General features: G+C 43.6%; 1 protein-coding gene across 4 annotated transcripts in view; it reads right to left on the bottom strand.

Annotated features, from left to right (window-relative positions):
• The window catches only part of SSBP3 (single stranded DNA binding protein 3), a 360,221-nt gene that overhangs the window by 79,362 nt on the left and 263,464 nt on the right, over positions 1-17,395 (bottom strand). For 2 of the 4 annotated variants that reach the window (XM_086952603.1, XM_086952611.1), the window contains exons 6-7: positions 7,330-7,410; positions 3,495-3,554 (exon numbers count right to left, since the gene is read on the bottom strand). In XM_086952603.1, coding sequence (XP_086808729.1) covers positions 3,495-3,554; positions 7,330-7,410 — 141 coding nt within the window. The remainder of the gene's footprint in view (positions 1-3,494; positions 3,555-7,329; positions 7,411-17,395) is intronic. The other 2 variants (XM_086952618.1, XM_086952625.1) reach the window with 1 other exon arrangement.

Genomic DNA, 17,395 nt, shown 5'->3' with positions numbered 1-17,395 from the left:
GGTCGAAGCGCGGACATACTCCCCCGGGAGTGATTCTAGCGCTATATAAACACGCAAATTAAATTAAATTAAATTAAATCAAGGCTCTCTACAGAACAGAGTTGGATCTATCAGGGGACCCCTAAAAAGTCTAGGGCGCTGGGCTAGAGCCCGCTTTGCAAATGCCCTTATACGTCTCTGCCCTGCAGTCGAAACGTATTTCCTATTTCCTTAGGTGTCCATTTGTTGGTTTAAAAGCAATAAAAGCACTTTGTCGGTAGTGTTTATTGGTACGTCCCTGCAGCACAGTGACAGCGCGTGCAGTCGAAACTCTTGGAATAAACAGCCACTGCAGAGACGAGGATCTGTACATGGCGTACAGTCCAGCAAAGAATGGTGCAACTGTTCAACTTCTCAAAGTTGTTTTTGCTAAGCCTCCCAACCACATGCTAACGCATCCTAGCACAGTACTCAAAAGCCAATGCCGAAGGCTGCCACCCAGCAATGGGCGCTTTGTACGTCTTGTACTGTATTGTACAATAAGCACAGTGAACAAATGAGGTTATTCAGAGCATTTCAAAACTACTACAAAGATGCAGTTTACACAACGCACGTTAACCCTACTCTCACCCGTTAACTACAAGACTTAGGCAACACTCTTACAGTGCAGACCTGAACATAATTTATAGAAGTTAGTACTGTAATTTATCAATAGATCACACTCGGATGTTTCTGCTAAAATACAGTGCTTACTATTCAGTGGCAGTAAGGTGACACTTGGCTCTACAGAAAACACATGAATATATAAACCATTGGTTCTGCAAGTATTAATTTCATCAGCGGTCTCGAACATCGCAAGTCTGAGATGGGATTAGAGTCATGAAGAGAGCCTGCTCTAGGAAAGCATCAGCTACTTTCACAGGCTGGCCACTAAGCACTCTTCCAGTTGTGCAACATAAAAGGTGTGGAACTTCCAGAAACTTATCTTAGCTAGAATTAAAATTCATAGTAATACATATCCCTTACGTTAAATAAGCTTTAAAATGTACCTGTTCACATTCTTATGTTCAACCCAAAATGTCCTCAGAAATAGGACTGTCCCATGCCCTTTAAGATGGCCAGAAGATGTTTACTTTATTGTTTTTTTTTCCACACAGAGCTGGCCAAACACTCGGAAAATAAACCACTATGGCCATACAGTAGATCCTAAAGGATACTTAGGCATGGAAAATAATCAATTGCTATTTAATCGTTCAAGTAGACGTTTTGAAATAGGTGCATTATAAACACACGCAGCAAAACATTATGTTGAGATATTGGAATTCTGAGAGGTGAATTGCATAGATATCCATCTGCACCACATAAGCTGTTCTGGGTCAGTTCTGAAGTAGTTTTAATTAAGCCAACAAACACTTATGTCTCAACCTTGAAACATCTGAATTTTAAGGTGCTTGAGGTCTGAAGGCCTGTGACTGAAATAGGCTGCCATTTAAAACAAAAATATATGAATGTTCTGTAACCAACTAGGGCAGACCTCTGCAGGGCTGAGACCAGTCACTATTTCGAGACACCAGCTGCTCATGAACTGGCCCAAGAAATAGATTCTGCTATATAACAGGAGATTGGCCTTCCACTGTGTGGTGATAGACACAAGGAGGACCTTTTGCACTGGAGAATATAGGCCTATCACGTGTCTAGTGGCAGCAACAAAATTGAAATACTTAAATCCGAAATACTACAGTATTTCCATTACAACAATCACACATCACCTTTCAAGGTGTTCACCATGTTTTGCCTTACAGCCTAGAAATAAAATGAACTGCAATTTGTTTACAGTTATCTATAGATCCTGAATGTCTAGAAATGTTTCTAAAGTTAATTAAAACTATGAACTGAAATAGCATGTTTCAGTGACTATCAACTGTCCTAGAATTCGAAATCCTAAACTGAGTAAGAACGAACCAATCAGCTTCAAAATCTCACACAAAGTAAATTTGCCTTCACCAAAGTTAAACGTAAGTGGGTCTGGGTTGCTTGACTACTGGATAAATTAAGCCGTTCCTAAAACATTCTATTTAACGGGTGCTGTACTTCAAAGAAAAGACTCAACTGTGTGTCTCAAAGTTTCTTTGAAAGCTTCTTAGTGCAAACTTGCAGGGAAGCACAGATAAGGGCATGAGCATAAAACAATGAAAAGAAGCTGCTCCATTTCCAATACCCTATACTGCTTTTCAGGAATTGGTGATCTAGTAGCATTTGGACATCCTTTTTGGTGATCCAGCAAAACTGAGAAATACCTTTTTTCATACCACATGGATGAGAATTGGAGTAAGATCATTCTTTTCAAACCAATAAGATAACATGTTTTCCGTTTTGGGATACTTTTACAATCTTTAGTGGCTGATATATTGATTTTATTCATCGTAGGTTGCTATAATCTATTAGTCCTGATGAAGATCTAGGTGAAGTTGTAATAGGGGGATCGAAAAGTGGATAATCAATCCAGTTGACTGCAATTATTTATGGAATGAGAAAACAAAACTTTGATTAACAGTGTTTTGTTGCACCAAAATGATTCCGCCAGTCAACAGCATGCATATATTCTTTGCTGGCTTTATAGCACAAATGCACCAATAGTCACTTTTGCCACTATTCACGCGCACTGCATTGTGTTTTGTAGCACCTACTATGTCTTGTTATTATCTCACCACTCATTTTTAAAATATCAAGTATACATTTGTTTAAATATTACTAAATGTTTAGTTGGTTCTTTGGTATTGTGTATTGCTAAGAGAGCTTGCACAATAAATAAGCTAGATCAACTGCCTTGGTCATAACATTTTATAAGTAGACCAAACAACAAGGCAACCGTCAGCCTCACAGTCACAAAATTAGAAAAGTATTCAACATTATAGTTATAAAAGCAAAATACTAGCTCTCCTAAGAGGACCTAGCAAGAATTCTCACAGTGGGAATCTTCTATAGTCACTGTTTGTCACAGGGGATATTAACACCAAAATCCAGGACTACTGCAGAAATCTGAGAGATTCCATGTGTCAAAATACCTATCTGTAGGCTCTGATATAGAGTAATAACAATCCACTTGTAAATGCCTATTGACTTTAAAATATGCTTTTCACAATAAATACGTCAGGTCTACTGCCTTTATTGAAAAATCTCTTAATAAACAGACCTATAGCCATGATTACTGACATTCCGCTATAACTAACTGAGTCATCATGCTTGTTTGAGTACAAGATTTGCTATAAGTCAAAAAGTACAATACAAGCACTCTTTATTTAAGTGGACAAATTAGGCCAAATAAAATTCGCGTTGATACTCATTTATATTTACATTTTCTTCATGATTTCTCAGATTCGCATTCACAAAAATTAAAGGAAGGTTCTCCAGTGACACTTCCACCTTTCCACCTATCTGTTTCCACAACCCACAGCTTGTATACAGCTGCCACGTAATAGTGCAGGTACTAAACAATGAGATCAAGAAAGACCTACCTGATTTCCCATCCGGATTGGAGGCCGTGGGCCACCGGCATATCGCGGCGACATAAAAGGCTGAAAACAAAACAACATGGTTACTGAAACAGCCCATGACCAGTGCCACATTTTCCATTTTCTCCAAAATAACCCCACCATAGCATGCAAGAGCTGACATTTTTAAGTAAGTGGTGTATTGTAGTGTAACATTTACATAGCTCTTACTACCTTTATGTGGGGCACCGAAGCGCTTTCCTGCTTGGGTAGCACGATAACACCATGTACGGCGTTTGGTTGGAAGTGTGTTGTCTTTGCTTTGATCCTCTGTGGGAAGTGTTTTCATGTCGTGCATGAAGTCAACCGAGGTGCGGTTATCATGTTATGGGACGCAGCACTTAGTAGTGTGATGGATGAAAAAGTGAAAAAGAGAAGTGCAGTTAATGTTTTTCAGCAAACCTCTGCAGGTCCCTTTTTGGTATTTCTTATGTTTATATGTTCATAGTCAACTTAGATGGTTCCTGCACAGGGTTCTCCCTTCGAAGATATTTTATTTTGTTTATGGTCCTGAGCATCCCTAGGTTAAAAGGGAGACATGGTGGAGAGATCTGCTGGGATGTTCTTTGTTAACATCATCCAAAACTGGATTGTCATTGTGAGAAGCCAAGCAGTGCAGTATGTATTGCGAGTCCTCCGTTGGTCAGGGGTATGTGGCAGAACTGTTCAGTTATTCCACGCCTGTTTAGATGGTAATGGATGGTTTATTGTTGTGGACTAGCACACTACTGGGTGATGGATGAGACTCTTAGCAGTACTTTCTTATGTGAGTGCAAGAGTCAAGCACAAATGGGAATTATTAAGCAGTGTGTATGAACTACAATAGACTGACTGCAGAGCATTATTGTTATAGTTGTGGGTTATATTTTGTATTGTTATTGCACTATATAGCATTTACTACACAGTTGAGGCAATATTGTGCTTTACGCTAATCGGCATGCTGCCCCAGGGTTAGTACTTTTAAAGTTTTTTTTGGTTACTCGGATTAGTCTTCTGCTCTACAGAAACTATTTCAAACCTTTACTTCGGTTTCTATGTGGTAGATTATATTAATAGGGAATTAGGATGATTTTTAGTGGGGGAGGGGGGATTTCATATAGTGGTTGGCAGTATTTAATAGACAAGCTGCAGGCGATTATGTATTGTTAGGTTGCAGGGGTAGGACTTTCAAAGGAGAGGGTGTGGTCTTTAAAATACGGCGTGGCCAATTTACAGATTCAATAATAGGGATTACAAATATGCATGTGACTTAGAGTAGTGCTCAGCGAGAGGAGGAATGCAGAGGATGGAAAAAAAGGAGAGTAGTAGCTAGAAGTGAAGGTTGGTTTGTCGTGCAGGGTTTTTAGGAATATTGTGGAGGCTCTCTGAGACAGCATGCAAAAACTGTAGAAGGAAGCAACGTTATGTGCTTGATACAATACCACTGTATGCCATTGGAACCCCAGCATTCACACACGCCTCCAACACACATCGGATAAATGCAGTTAAATATACATGGTGTGATTTTCCCATAAAAATGCAAACAAGAATGTTGTATTTTAAATGTTAGTGCTCGAGATGCACCTCTCCTTTCCCACTGATGATGAAGGTGGGATAAAGGTAAACAGAGTCTGTTTTAGTGAATTTTGGAGCTATCTCCAGTCTGAAGGTCCCACAACATAGACGCATTGAAGTGTGAGATCGTTCATCTGGTTGTTATTTTACCTTCGTGTGGAAGTAATGAGAGACACAAAAGAAAAAGCCCTGCCTAGAACTCCTTCACCTGAGCAAAAGGAAACTGCAGCCCCTCCCTCACGCTTCTATTCTCCAAACCTGCAGTGCTCAGAAGGAACAAGTAACCACCAGCCCCTCTCCAAGGAGATCCTCATTGAATTTCAAAGGGGAGCCCTGTCTCTATTCCATTTCACCTCAGGTGGAATGGAGGCAAATGCTGCATTCACACCTTCACTAAAAGGGGCATCCATGGCAGGATCTCAACCCCCACCCCATATAGAGCTACAAGCATACATCACTGAGTTTCTGGGAAAGTAGTGTACAAAAGTGGTTAAAGGTGATGCAGCTTCCTAGTGTCAGCGAGAAGGACTCTGAATGCCAAAGCGCTATTCCACCAAAATGCAGAGGTGCACTACCCAGTGTTGCCCCTGGAATGGTTTGCCCATCCCCACTTTAATGAAATAACCCATTTCACACCTTCACTCCTCTGTTTCTGGAGCAGACTTAAATGTAAGTGCCACCCACCCATCCCCCTCCTAGGGAGGAGCGCAAAGCCAGCCTCCTCTGAGAGCTAGCTGCACGCCGGTGTGGAGCGGAATGGCAAAATACAATAGTGCCCGTCCACCCATACCCTCCCCATGACACAGCCCCTGTCCGAACGGTCACAAAGGCCACCTGAACCAGCGGTGTCGTGGCACAGCGCGTCCTGCGGATTAATTACTCAGTGAAATAAAAGTTTATAAAAAGTTTGTTTTAACTGAAGTGCAACTCGAATTGGAATGATTTGAGCATTTAATATGACCACCAAATCGCCTAAAGGAGAACGCAAAGACACTTTTCCAAACTCGTCTCTCCTACAAACATTTTACTCTATAGGAGGTCCTGGGAGGACTTTCTTACCAAAAAATGAGACCACATGTATCGCTTTCCATGAGACTGTGACCTGGTAGTAAGGAACCCACGGAGGACTGGTGGGCGCCTCCCTACGGGCCTACATCACTGATAGGCCAGTGAGCATCTCCTCCAACTGAACCCCCAACAATTGGGCAAAAAGACAGAGGGATTTTTTGTGAGAATCCAACCAATGACAATTATCAGTTATGTGAACGAAATCCAAGAATGTTACAGGAGAAAAACAAGCTGAACATAAAGGCCCACCAGTATTCTAACCAGTCAGTTCAGGTAACCCACTCCTCCCTCCCGTCGCAGGTCTCCTAGAATGTTTGTGCCTGTATTTCTGTGCTGTGCTATAAACTGAGGAAATGCATTAAAATACACTCCTATTCCAGCAGAGGATGACTTAGTATTCCAACATCAGTACTCAGATACTTGGGTGTCTGTTTGATTATGATCCCTGATGTACTTTCAGTGTGCATGAGTGAAATCCTTTTGTATGCACATCAGAGAGTAAGAGGGCATTGACAGATAAAGAGCCTGAACAGGGGCAACAGCGGCCCAGCCATCATCCTTACGCTCCATTTCAATCAGCACTGGGAAGGGCCATAACATAGGCGTTAAGCAACTGAGACGACGCTAACATCACAATATTACATGGCAGACCCAAAGAAGCTACGGGGGAGCCTGTCGAAAGGTATTTTTTCCTTTTTTCTGCAAAACACTTGACTGATTTGAAGCAGTATAAATGTAATTAGGAGAAGGCTCGTGTAGTTTATAGCGACAGAAAATAAAACCACACCACCTACGGAAGAGTAAGTAGGCACCCAAATTAGAAAGTCCTCAACACGTGTTCTAGAACAATTACTGAGCAGCTTTACCTGGAGAAATAATAGTAGTCAACAAGAGTGGTTCTAAAAGCCTGTCTCTGGAGAGGAGATCCATCCCTCTAGATTGGACCTTGTTCCAACATACAGAGCGAGGTCCACATATTCATACTCATTGTGTGCCCTCAGAGGTCTATTCAAACTACCACCACGATCCTCGGAAAAGCCCCAGTCCTTAAAAACTTCACATTGTCACCACCTTGTCCAAAAAAGGAGGCTATCTAAGGAGAGTTCGAGGCATCTATAGCTTGCTGCAGTGGCTGAGTCTAAGATCAAATAACAGTCTATGACGTCTTCTTCATTACCTGACTGTGAGGACCCATCATGCTGTTGGGATTGTGAGGTGGAGGCTGTGCGTGTGGCGAGGGCTGAGAGCCAGGTGGTCCCTGTGAGTTTAGAAAGGAGAAGCAGGTTAGGTATTAGTGCATGGGAAAGAACAGAAGAGGCGGAAAGCATAAAAACAGCCATTTTGTTTTTTTATTAGTATAGCCGCGTAATGGGAAAGACATTAAGACACAACAGTGGTCATTTTTATGAAGAAAACAACAGTGCATATAAAGCTAAGGAAATCAAATCATAAAAACATGATGAAAGCTTTAGCAAAGTTCAATGTACGTAGGATAAGCATCTAGTTTCGGAAGACTAATTTTCCCGGAATAAAAGATACCCCGACCGGATTCAGAGCTTTATATTATTGATACACTCACCCACGACATAAAGGAGGTGATCAGTGATGAGTGATGGAGAAGGTGAAAAAAAACACACATGCACAAAATCACGCCAATGGGGATAATTCGGTTTAGTCCAGGCAGAACCCAGCAAGGCACTCACTGAAAGCGATGGACCATGCCTCGGTCTTGTGCCTCTGTCTATAGAAGCAGATATGACTTTGTTTTTATTTCATACCTATTTCGAGTTCTGTAAGTACTCGATTTACCAAATTCAACTTGAAATGAGTGATCTCTCCTGGGTCAATCAGCCTGCTTGTGCGCACTTTTGTACTCCTTAAGAAGTACTCAAAAACAAAGATTTTTCATCACAGTAACTTAAAAAATGTCAACCCTATAAGAACTTTTACATTTTATTATCAACTGATGGCCAAACAAATGTGTGTTAACAGCTTGTATGGTACAATTAGAATCCAGGCCGATCGGACCATACAATGTCCTCAAGCACGGGCTGATATCATCCCCCTCCCCTAACCCCACCCTCCACATCTCCTTTGCATACCAAGGTAGCTTTCCTGCTTCAAGCTGAAAAAGAAATAAAGATCAACATACGTAGAAAGTCTCCTACCTTCAGTACAAGTTTGGAAGCATTATAGAATTGAAAGGTGGTGGTAAATCACGTTTTAATGAACAGTGTGCTAGGAAGCGCGGGCTCAAATAGAGCCTCTGCTGTAAACTGGCATCTACTTGTAATATTGCAATAAGTAGTGGAAGTGGGCATTTTACGACCATGGGTTCCTCATACTCCGGGTTTTGTAGACAACGGGAATGGAGCCAAACTCCTTGGAAAGCTCAAATACAGGTTGGAGCCTCTCGCTTTTAGGCTTTTGTTCAACCCACGTGACAGAGAACACTTGATAAGATCCCCCCCCCCCCCCCCCCCCCCCCAGAAAAAAGGCAATGAGATTGTGTACTTCATGCTGAAGCAGATATTCCTCTTCCGTTTAAAGGCCTGCAAGAGCCAAGCGAAGAGGATAGGTGTGAGAACCTGAGTGAGAGTTGCTGAGTCAGAGAAATGTTGTGCTTAGGGATGCAAGGGTTTTGTTATGGGGCTGATGTGGTTCCAAAGGGATGTATAAACTCATCCCTAATCGTCTCTGGAAGTAAGTTCTCCAGCAAGTTGGCACCTCCAGGACAGTCAACACAAACAATCAGTTATTATTTGATATTCAGCAGTAACTTAATGCCCGTGGGAGCTGAAGAGGAGACCAGAAACCACCACCCTCACCCAGACACTGCCGCCCGCAACCTCAGACAGTGGATCAACGACTGCGCCAACACCCTCGCCCCGATCAAGAAACCTTCCAACAGTCACACCAACAAGAAAGCCAGCTGGTTCACTGAACCTCCGGGCCTCCAAGCAAACCTGCCGAAAGCTGGAGAAGATCTGGCTCCGTGAACGAACACCGGACACGCAGCCCACAAGAACGCCACGCGCAGACACCATCACCTCATCAGATCCCCCAAAAGGGCCTCCTACAAAGACCGCCTAGACAACAACGCGCACAACAGCAAAGAGCTCTTCAACATCGTGAAGGAACTCTCCAACCCCAACCCCAACTCCAACAACGTCCCACCCTAGCAAGACCTCTGCGACTCGCTGGCCACCTTCTGCCACCGCAAGATCGCAGACATCCACAACAGCTTCAACGCAACAACATCCCCGATAACCACTGAGACCTCCGCCCCCACGACCACCATCCGCACCAACCGCCTGCTCTTCTGGACCAACATCAACGACTACTACACCATCAAGATCATGAACACCATCCACTCCGGATCTCCGTCAGACCCATGCACACACCACATCTTCAACAAAGCCAGCACAGCCATCGCACCCCATCTCCAGAAAGTCATCAACACCTCCTTCGACAGAGCAACCTTCCCGGAGAGCTGGAAGTACGCCGAGATCAACGCCTTACTCAAGAAACCCAAGGCGGACCTCAAGAACTTCCGGCCCATCTCCCTGTTCCCGTTTCTGGCAAAGGTCATCGAGAAGACCGTCAACAAACAACTGACCCGTTACCTCGAGGAGAACAACATCCTGGAGCCTTCCCAGTACGGGTTCCGCAGCAACCACAGCACCGAGACTGCCCTCATCGCCGCCACCGAGGACATCACATCCCTGCTGGACAAAGGAGAAACGGCGGCCATCATCCTCCTGGACCTGTCAGCCGCCTTCGACACTGTCTGCCACCACACACTACGAACACGCCCCCACAACGCCGGGACCAATAGAAGGCCCTGGACCGGACCACCTCCTTCCTCTCGGCAGAACACAGAGTGTCCGCCTTCCGTCCTTCCGCTCCGAAGCCACCAGGATTATCTGCAGCGTACCCCAGTGCTCATCCCTCAGCCCAACTCTGTTTAACGTCTACATGGCACCGCTCTCCCACGTCGCCCGTCGGTACAACCTCAACGTAATCTCCTCTGCAGACGACACCCAGCTGATCCTCTCCCTCACCAAGGACCCCCACACCGCCAAAAACAACCTTCACGAAGGAATGAAGGCCGTCGCTGAATGGATGAGGAACAGCCGACTGAAGCTGAACTCGGACAAGACCACGCACGCAACCTAGGGGTCATCCTCAACTCCACCCTCTCCATGACTTAACACCTTGGCTGCTATGGCTTTTCCCCTCCTGTGCTGAACCTGCTTGAATACTATAGTTTCATGACGAGCTCAGCTCGTCATCAGCACAGCTCAACTGTGCCTCATGACTAGCTGAGCTCGTCATGAGCATCGAAGGAGTTAACAGGTGAACGCCGTCTCCTCCTCCTGCTCCAACACCCTCCGCATGCTCCGCAGGATCTACAAGTGGATCCCTACTGAAACGAGAAGAACGGTCACCCAGGCCCTCGTATACAGCAGCAGGTCGGACTACGGAAACGCCCTCTACGCCGGAGCCTCGGCCAAACTCCTGAGACGGCTCCAACGCATCCAGAACGCCTGTGCACTCCTGATCTTCGACATTCCTCGCAGCAGCCACACCACGCCCCACCTGAGAGACATGCACTGTCTCCGGGTCAACAAGAGGATAACCTTCAAGCTCCTCACCCACGCACAAAAGGCACTCCACAACACCGGACCAACGTACCTCAACAGACGACTCAGCTTCTACACCCCCACTCGCCAACTCCGCTCCGCCGCCCTCGCCACAGTCCCCCGATTCCAAAGAGCGACCTCTGGTGGCAGATCATTCTCCCACCTCGCCACCAAGACCTGGAACACCCTCCCCATCCACCTACGGCAGGCCCAAGACCTGCTGACCGTCAGAAAACTCCTCAAGACCTGGCTTTTCGAGCAGTAGCAGCATTCCCCATCACAGCGCCTTGATAACCTCACGGGCGAGTAGTGCGCTTTACAAATTATATGATTGATTCACTGATTGACGAAGCCATCTAAAGCTTCTACCCCATAATGGTAAAATCATTCAGACACAAGTGTAATCTTAACTCTGTAAAAAGTTAGGAGGAGACAATCGCAGCCAGATGTGTTTGAATGAGTATGTCATGCACAGATTATGTGAAGAGCTAGAAGAGTAGCAGAGGGAGCAGGGCCAGTCTGGGCTACAGCCAGCCTAGAAATGTAGCTTCATAATTAAAAACAACCCTGGAAGTGGCCTGCTAAAGGTATGACAAGGGGATGCAGCTTTGATGACAAAATGGGTGTATTAGGAAGCTTTTTTCTTGGAAACGTAAGGCCCTCTAGGGTTAATCTGAGGTTAGTTGACTACCAAAGAATCCAGTACTGGAGTGCAGGGCAGGGACCGGTTACATCAGACTGACAAGATATAAGGTGAGTGGACTGCATAAAATAAAATCATGGTGGAGTTGACATAAGATCTTAAATGTTCCAAAGAGGTATCATGGGCTCTATTAGAGTGTGTGGAAAAGCATAATCAATACTGCAAACATGCTGAACCTTGGAGCTTCTGGTTCTACAGTGTAAACGGAACCGTTTTATGATTTAATAGAATGCATATTAACTTAGCGATCAACCATCATCGATGAAGAATTAGTATTCAATCTGTGGGGGGGGTCCGACAGATGCTGAGCAATTTTTTTGAGGTTTCAGGTTGAGGACTACATATTCCCTGACTTTGTCCTGTAACCTAGTGTGATATTTTTTAGCACCCAAGTAACAGTCTAGCAACTCAAAAATATTACTACATCAGGTTTCAGATCAATTTTACTTAGAGATTATGGTCTAACTTTGAGCAGAAAGCTAAGTCTTCTGTGCAAACGAACTATGGATGTACATTTTGCTTTAATAGCTACCCATTCATAATTCAACAGGCTGAACATTTAACCATCATGTTTCATTTGTGGTGGCTGGCAATTCTAGAATCAGCCGTAACTTCAACAGGATCAAATCCTAAAACAAATATTTGCTTGTGTTAGAAGTTAAAGCCACAAACAGAAGCTGCAGAATGTAGCAAACTGTAATTTCTGGAGATGCACAAGTCGTATGAATAGACAAGGGTCATGACCATATGATGTGTAAATTAAACCTAGGGAATGGAGACCCATAACTGTTCCTACCGTGCTAGTCTAACATGTACCAAGATGGTCCACATGACCTTAAATCAAGCTGACCTCCAAACGCTGATGTAAGAGAAGCGGGGCAGGCAGAAAACATGGCATTTGGGACCAATTAAACCATAATCTGGATCTGCTTCCACTCTACCTACGGGCGGCTCCAGTGATCATAAGAGGTGTTATTATCCTTTGTTTGCTGAAGAAAGCAGGGAGACAGGTGAATCACAATCTGTGGGATGATACCAAAGGGCAGGGGCTGTTGGAATCTGGTGGCCCTGGCTGTGTTCTGCGATTAGCTCCCCTGTTGCAGTTTTCCCTAGTTTTCCTCATTTCCATGCATTTACATCCTAATTCAGTATTCCTTTTTAATTAATTAATATTTAATAGAACTACTGCAGATGGAAAGGTCTATCCTCCTTCGTGAAAGACCCAGTTCCTGCACCTGCAGAGGTAATGTATAACAAAACAGCAGCATAACTATTTTAAGACATTACGTTTACACTTTATTTGCCTTTTGAACACATCATGTGAGCTGGGACATGATGCCACATAGACTCCATTCCAGTACAAATAGCTGGCAGGCTGCAGCTAGTGGGAGGTCCATGGTTTACGCTGCACTCTGCTTTAATTCATTCTCATTTAAAGCAGCCAAAGTAACAATATGCACAAAGCGAATGGAGGACAGGTCTTGATAGAGGAACGATGTCTAATCCAGACTCTGAACGAATAAATGGGGCTTTGAATGAAATGGATATCTGAAACAGATGTTACAGTACAGTTGTGAGTAGGGATTATATCCTTTAAAGTTATGCGCAACGTGAGTGACTGACGAATTGTCTGAGAAAAGAAGCTCCAGGCAGGGAGCTTTAAGATCAGTTTACTGCAAAATGAAACTCACTTAAATTAGACAGGATTCGAGCGATCACCGCAATATTTTGAGCGGGTAGTACATTGATGGAATGCTAGATCATCAAAAAAAATTAAATGCCTGGCTGCAACATAATCAAAAAGTCCGACGATAAACCTTTTGTAAAAGAAGACAAAGCCTTTTTGTGCCAAGGGACCGGCAGGTGAGCAGATGTTCCATACCTGCCACGTTACTAATCTCAACAAGTGTTAGCCTTCTAGCTGCTGCCAGCTATGGCATGGTTTGTTACCATGAGCAATTTTCTTAATTAACAGACATTAATTAGCCATTTAGCAATTTTGTAAGCATTTGTTTAGCAGCTTTCCTAAACATGAATACCACTGTGATAATAGTACTGATTAGAGGGGCCTCCAATTAACAGTACAGGGAAAGGAAAATTGAAATCGCAAATTAAAATGTACGGTGGGAGGGAGGTGCGAGCAGGGAGAACACAGGCAGGACACGTGCACCTGCACCGCTTTTGTACCACTCTGGCTCAGCTTCAAAGCAAACCAATTACAGGGAAAACTGCCCCTTTCGGCGGAACCTACAAATGAATTTCAACCAAGAAACAATTGCTGGTTAGCCTGGGACAGTCACATAAATGTTGCATCTCTAATGTATCAAAAGAAGCAGTTGTTTAGTGTGCACATTGCCACTTGGCCCAATGGAATTTATTTAACTTTAACCCAATTGCACTTTTTTTTTTTTTAAGATTGCATTTTTCCAATTTTTGCCACTAGTAGCGATACTTTAAAGACGCATCACTGTACATAAATCCTTCAGAAAAAGCAGTACTAATTCAATTATTTTGTGCCCCATTTCTCTTGAAATTACTCTCGGCTCCCCATGTCTTCAGCGGAATTACTAGATGTTTCAGTTACAGTGTCTTGCAAGAAGGATTCATATTCCATGACCATATTATGAAAGTTTCTTGAGTCCAAAAGAAGGTGAATTAGCAGCAAAAGATGAAGCAGTAAATCTTTTCCCAGTGGAACAAAAAAGCAAACTTAAACTTGTAACCACCCAGATGCCTTATTTATCCAAGGGACAGGGTTTGCCTCTCAATGCAGCTGCAAAATAGCGGCTTGGCACTACGGTGTGCTTAGGTTTAGACCTACTGGAGTTAGGCAAGGACTTTGATGTAGTATTATTGATGCTGTTGCTTAATCTCACCCTAGGAGACCCTTCTAGTCTCTGAAGGGAAAGTATGTCAGAGCAGCGCCAAAATAAATCCCAATAAAAAGCCTTTCAGAAGACTGCATTTCAAGCTCTCAAAAAAAGAGACCCAGAGGGGTAATAAGACCACAACAATGCTAGGAGAGCAATGGAGGAACAGGTGGGGGGGTGTCCAAGTGAATGAAAGAGGGGCGGGTATTTAAGAGGAGGGGGAAGAGAAAAAACACATGCATTCTTTAGGAGTGCTAAATGAAAAGGTAAAAAAGCAGTTCCCTAAATGTGTGCAGTGGAAGGACACAAGGAGGGTAAATGTTCCAAGGGATGGACATACACAGAAGAAGGAAGGCAAGCCATTGAAGAACAAGACAAAAGTACGGGAGAGTGCGACTAAAGCCAACAATGGTAAGCAGAAAGCTACTCTATGAAGTGCAACACGGACTGTGGTGCAGTGTCGGCTGGTGAGGTCTGAAAGTGGTGAGCCTGGGCTTGGTCTGGGGGGTGGGTTGGCCTATGGGGAGTTACACCTGCCTGTGCCCAGTCCTGCGGGTGAACACTCTACTGGACGTAGGTGTACCAGGGTATACAGCAGTATAGTCACACATCTTTGCAACCAGTTCAACTGCGTGTAGTGTTTAACATTAGTCTTCTTTGGTCCCAACTATAACTACCTACTGGCTATCGCCAGTAGGAGATAGATGGATAGATAGATAAGATAGATAAGATAGATACAAGTAGTAAGGTAAAGCAATCATGGTGACATACGTGTTAAAAGGATGAACAACAGAGCATTGATTAAAGATTATTTGGTTAAACCGCCTTCCCCCTATTAGTAAACGCTTCTCCTTGTTTACAAATAGGGGTATGGGATAGTTCCTGGAAGCAGAGCTCTGGTACGTACGCATGAATACTAGCAGTCCTGATTTTGCCAGTTGCAACACGGAACATTTCTGTTTGAATATAAGCCAATTGGAGGAACTAGGTCTGACCTATAGCGCAACATAAAACGCCTGCCACACCCTTTCCCAACTCGCCACAGGGTGGGTCCCTGTAACGAGTTGAGAAAGGGTGGGGTGACAACCTCTCCACTATCTGATTGACATGAAGGGTTAGTGATCATTGGCTTGTATTTAAAACGCTCAGGACTAACTTTACCTCCACGCCATCAGGGGGTTGACACTGGGCCTTGAAGCTAGGTCTTTGCCAAGCTGATGACCTCACAGGCTTCAGGGCTGTGAGGTAGTCACCCTGCCAAACACTTAATACTTCTTTGGGTCCACCCGGGGAGCAAGCAAGCAGACGCAGTGACTGAGTTACGTGATGGAGTCCCCATGGTATTTGGACAACACCGGTGTCAGTGAGTGGGGGAGACAGTGCCAAGTGTTAAACATACAAAATTACAAAAGGGGGAATTTTTAAAAATAAAACAAAATATGAGCATTCAGCATTGTTATTATTGCTGAATGTAACGGCGGGCGGAGCCCCGACACCCATGGTCAGAAACCGCCGGGGCTGTGGTGTCAACACTGGTTTATTAATTTCCCAACATGTGGAGTAGAGAGCTGGACAAGATCTGTGCATTGCCATACTATTATAGGATTGAAGGCAGAAATGATTTATTCCATGAAAAAGTACACAGTTGGTGCTGAGAATACACTTCACAACACGCGGATCCTGAAGGATTTTGAGGATATATACTTGTCAACAGTTCATTTGCATAGAAAGAAACGTGTTGGCTGTAGTTATTTTTATGCAATAAGAAGAAGATTTCTAGTATCCAATTAAGAAGAAATAAGAAACATTATTGATTGGATCAGACTTGTTTTTAAATGATTTGGGTGCACCCTCAAATTTTTCACAATGGTAAGCATTGGGGAGGCTCTAAGCCCACTAAGTTTTATGTATGGTCCACAAGAGGCTTTTGCCTACAACTGTCCGGTAGGTGAGACTAAGAAGGTGTCCATTCCCAATTACACAACTAAAATCATCTCACATGGTTAATGCAAACTCTCTCAGGACTACATCAAGCAAATAACATTTACATTAGAAATAATCCACCACAGATCAGGATGGAAACTGACAAAGGTGCCAACTACTGCTAAGATCCTCGGAAATACTCAATGCTTCAACCGCTGAAAAATCGAGAAAATGTTGGTGCTCCATGAATGAAACAGATAAAACTGATGCTCAACAATAAGGACTCTTCTTTCACACACTAAGGACGACAAAAGCTGAACAAGCTATCAAATCCCCATACAGCGATCAAGAACTTACTCTTTCACACACATATGGAAATCATTAAAGCACTCAAGTGGTTCTAACAAGCAGAAGGGTCCATTATACCAACAGGTTAGGAATGAGAATGATTGGCCAATTTTTCCATAACTGTAACTGTGAGGATTGACACACCCAGCTAACCTATACCCTGCCTTTTCCATCAAGGTTTTTTTTTTTTTTACTTAAATCAGACAGATCTAATTAATTAGAATTTATGACGAACATGCGGTTTATCTGTTAAATACGCTCTCTGATGTTAGGTTACATTATGAACAAATATACAGACTATGCAAAGCCTTTGTAAGGACTTGTAGCCCCTTTGTGGTCTGGGTGCTCTTCTTATGTTAACTGAGCTCTGAATTTGCCACGACTACTGAGAGCTTCAGATAATAAGATTATGTTCGGATTAGCAAGGCTTGTATAACCGCTACTGAAAATCGCTTTACAAAAATGTGGCTACACGCGCTTACCGTTGCCATTTCACGAGCTTCTAATTAAGTTCAAATGGTTAGACAACAATTCTGATGTAAATGCTCTCCAACATTAATAATGGGCAGGACAGGTACTGACCATCTATAATCCCTCACAGATTGTGCTGTATTGAAGGCACAGTGAGACTAATGTGATGCCACAATCAAGAGTTTGTGTTCTCCATGATTCATTTTCAACAGCTTAGCCACTACAGCCACTTGGTGGTCACTAACATTCATTTCAGTGCGAAGTAATGGCCTTCAGGAACAA

The sequence above is a fragment of the Lissotriton vulgaris genome, chromosome 1_1 (genome assembly GCF_964263255.1).
Source record: "Lissotriton vulgaris chromosome 1_1, aLisVul1.2, whole genome shotgun sequence".
In the NCBI taxonomy this organism is placed as follows: Eukaryota; Metazoa; Chordata; class Amphibia; order Caudata; family Salamandridae; genus Lissotriton; species Lissotriton vulgaris.
The sequence above is the reverse complement of the archived record's forward strand: the minus strand, read 5'-3'. Positions and strand labels throughout refer to the sequence as shown.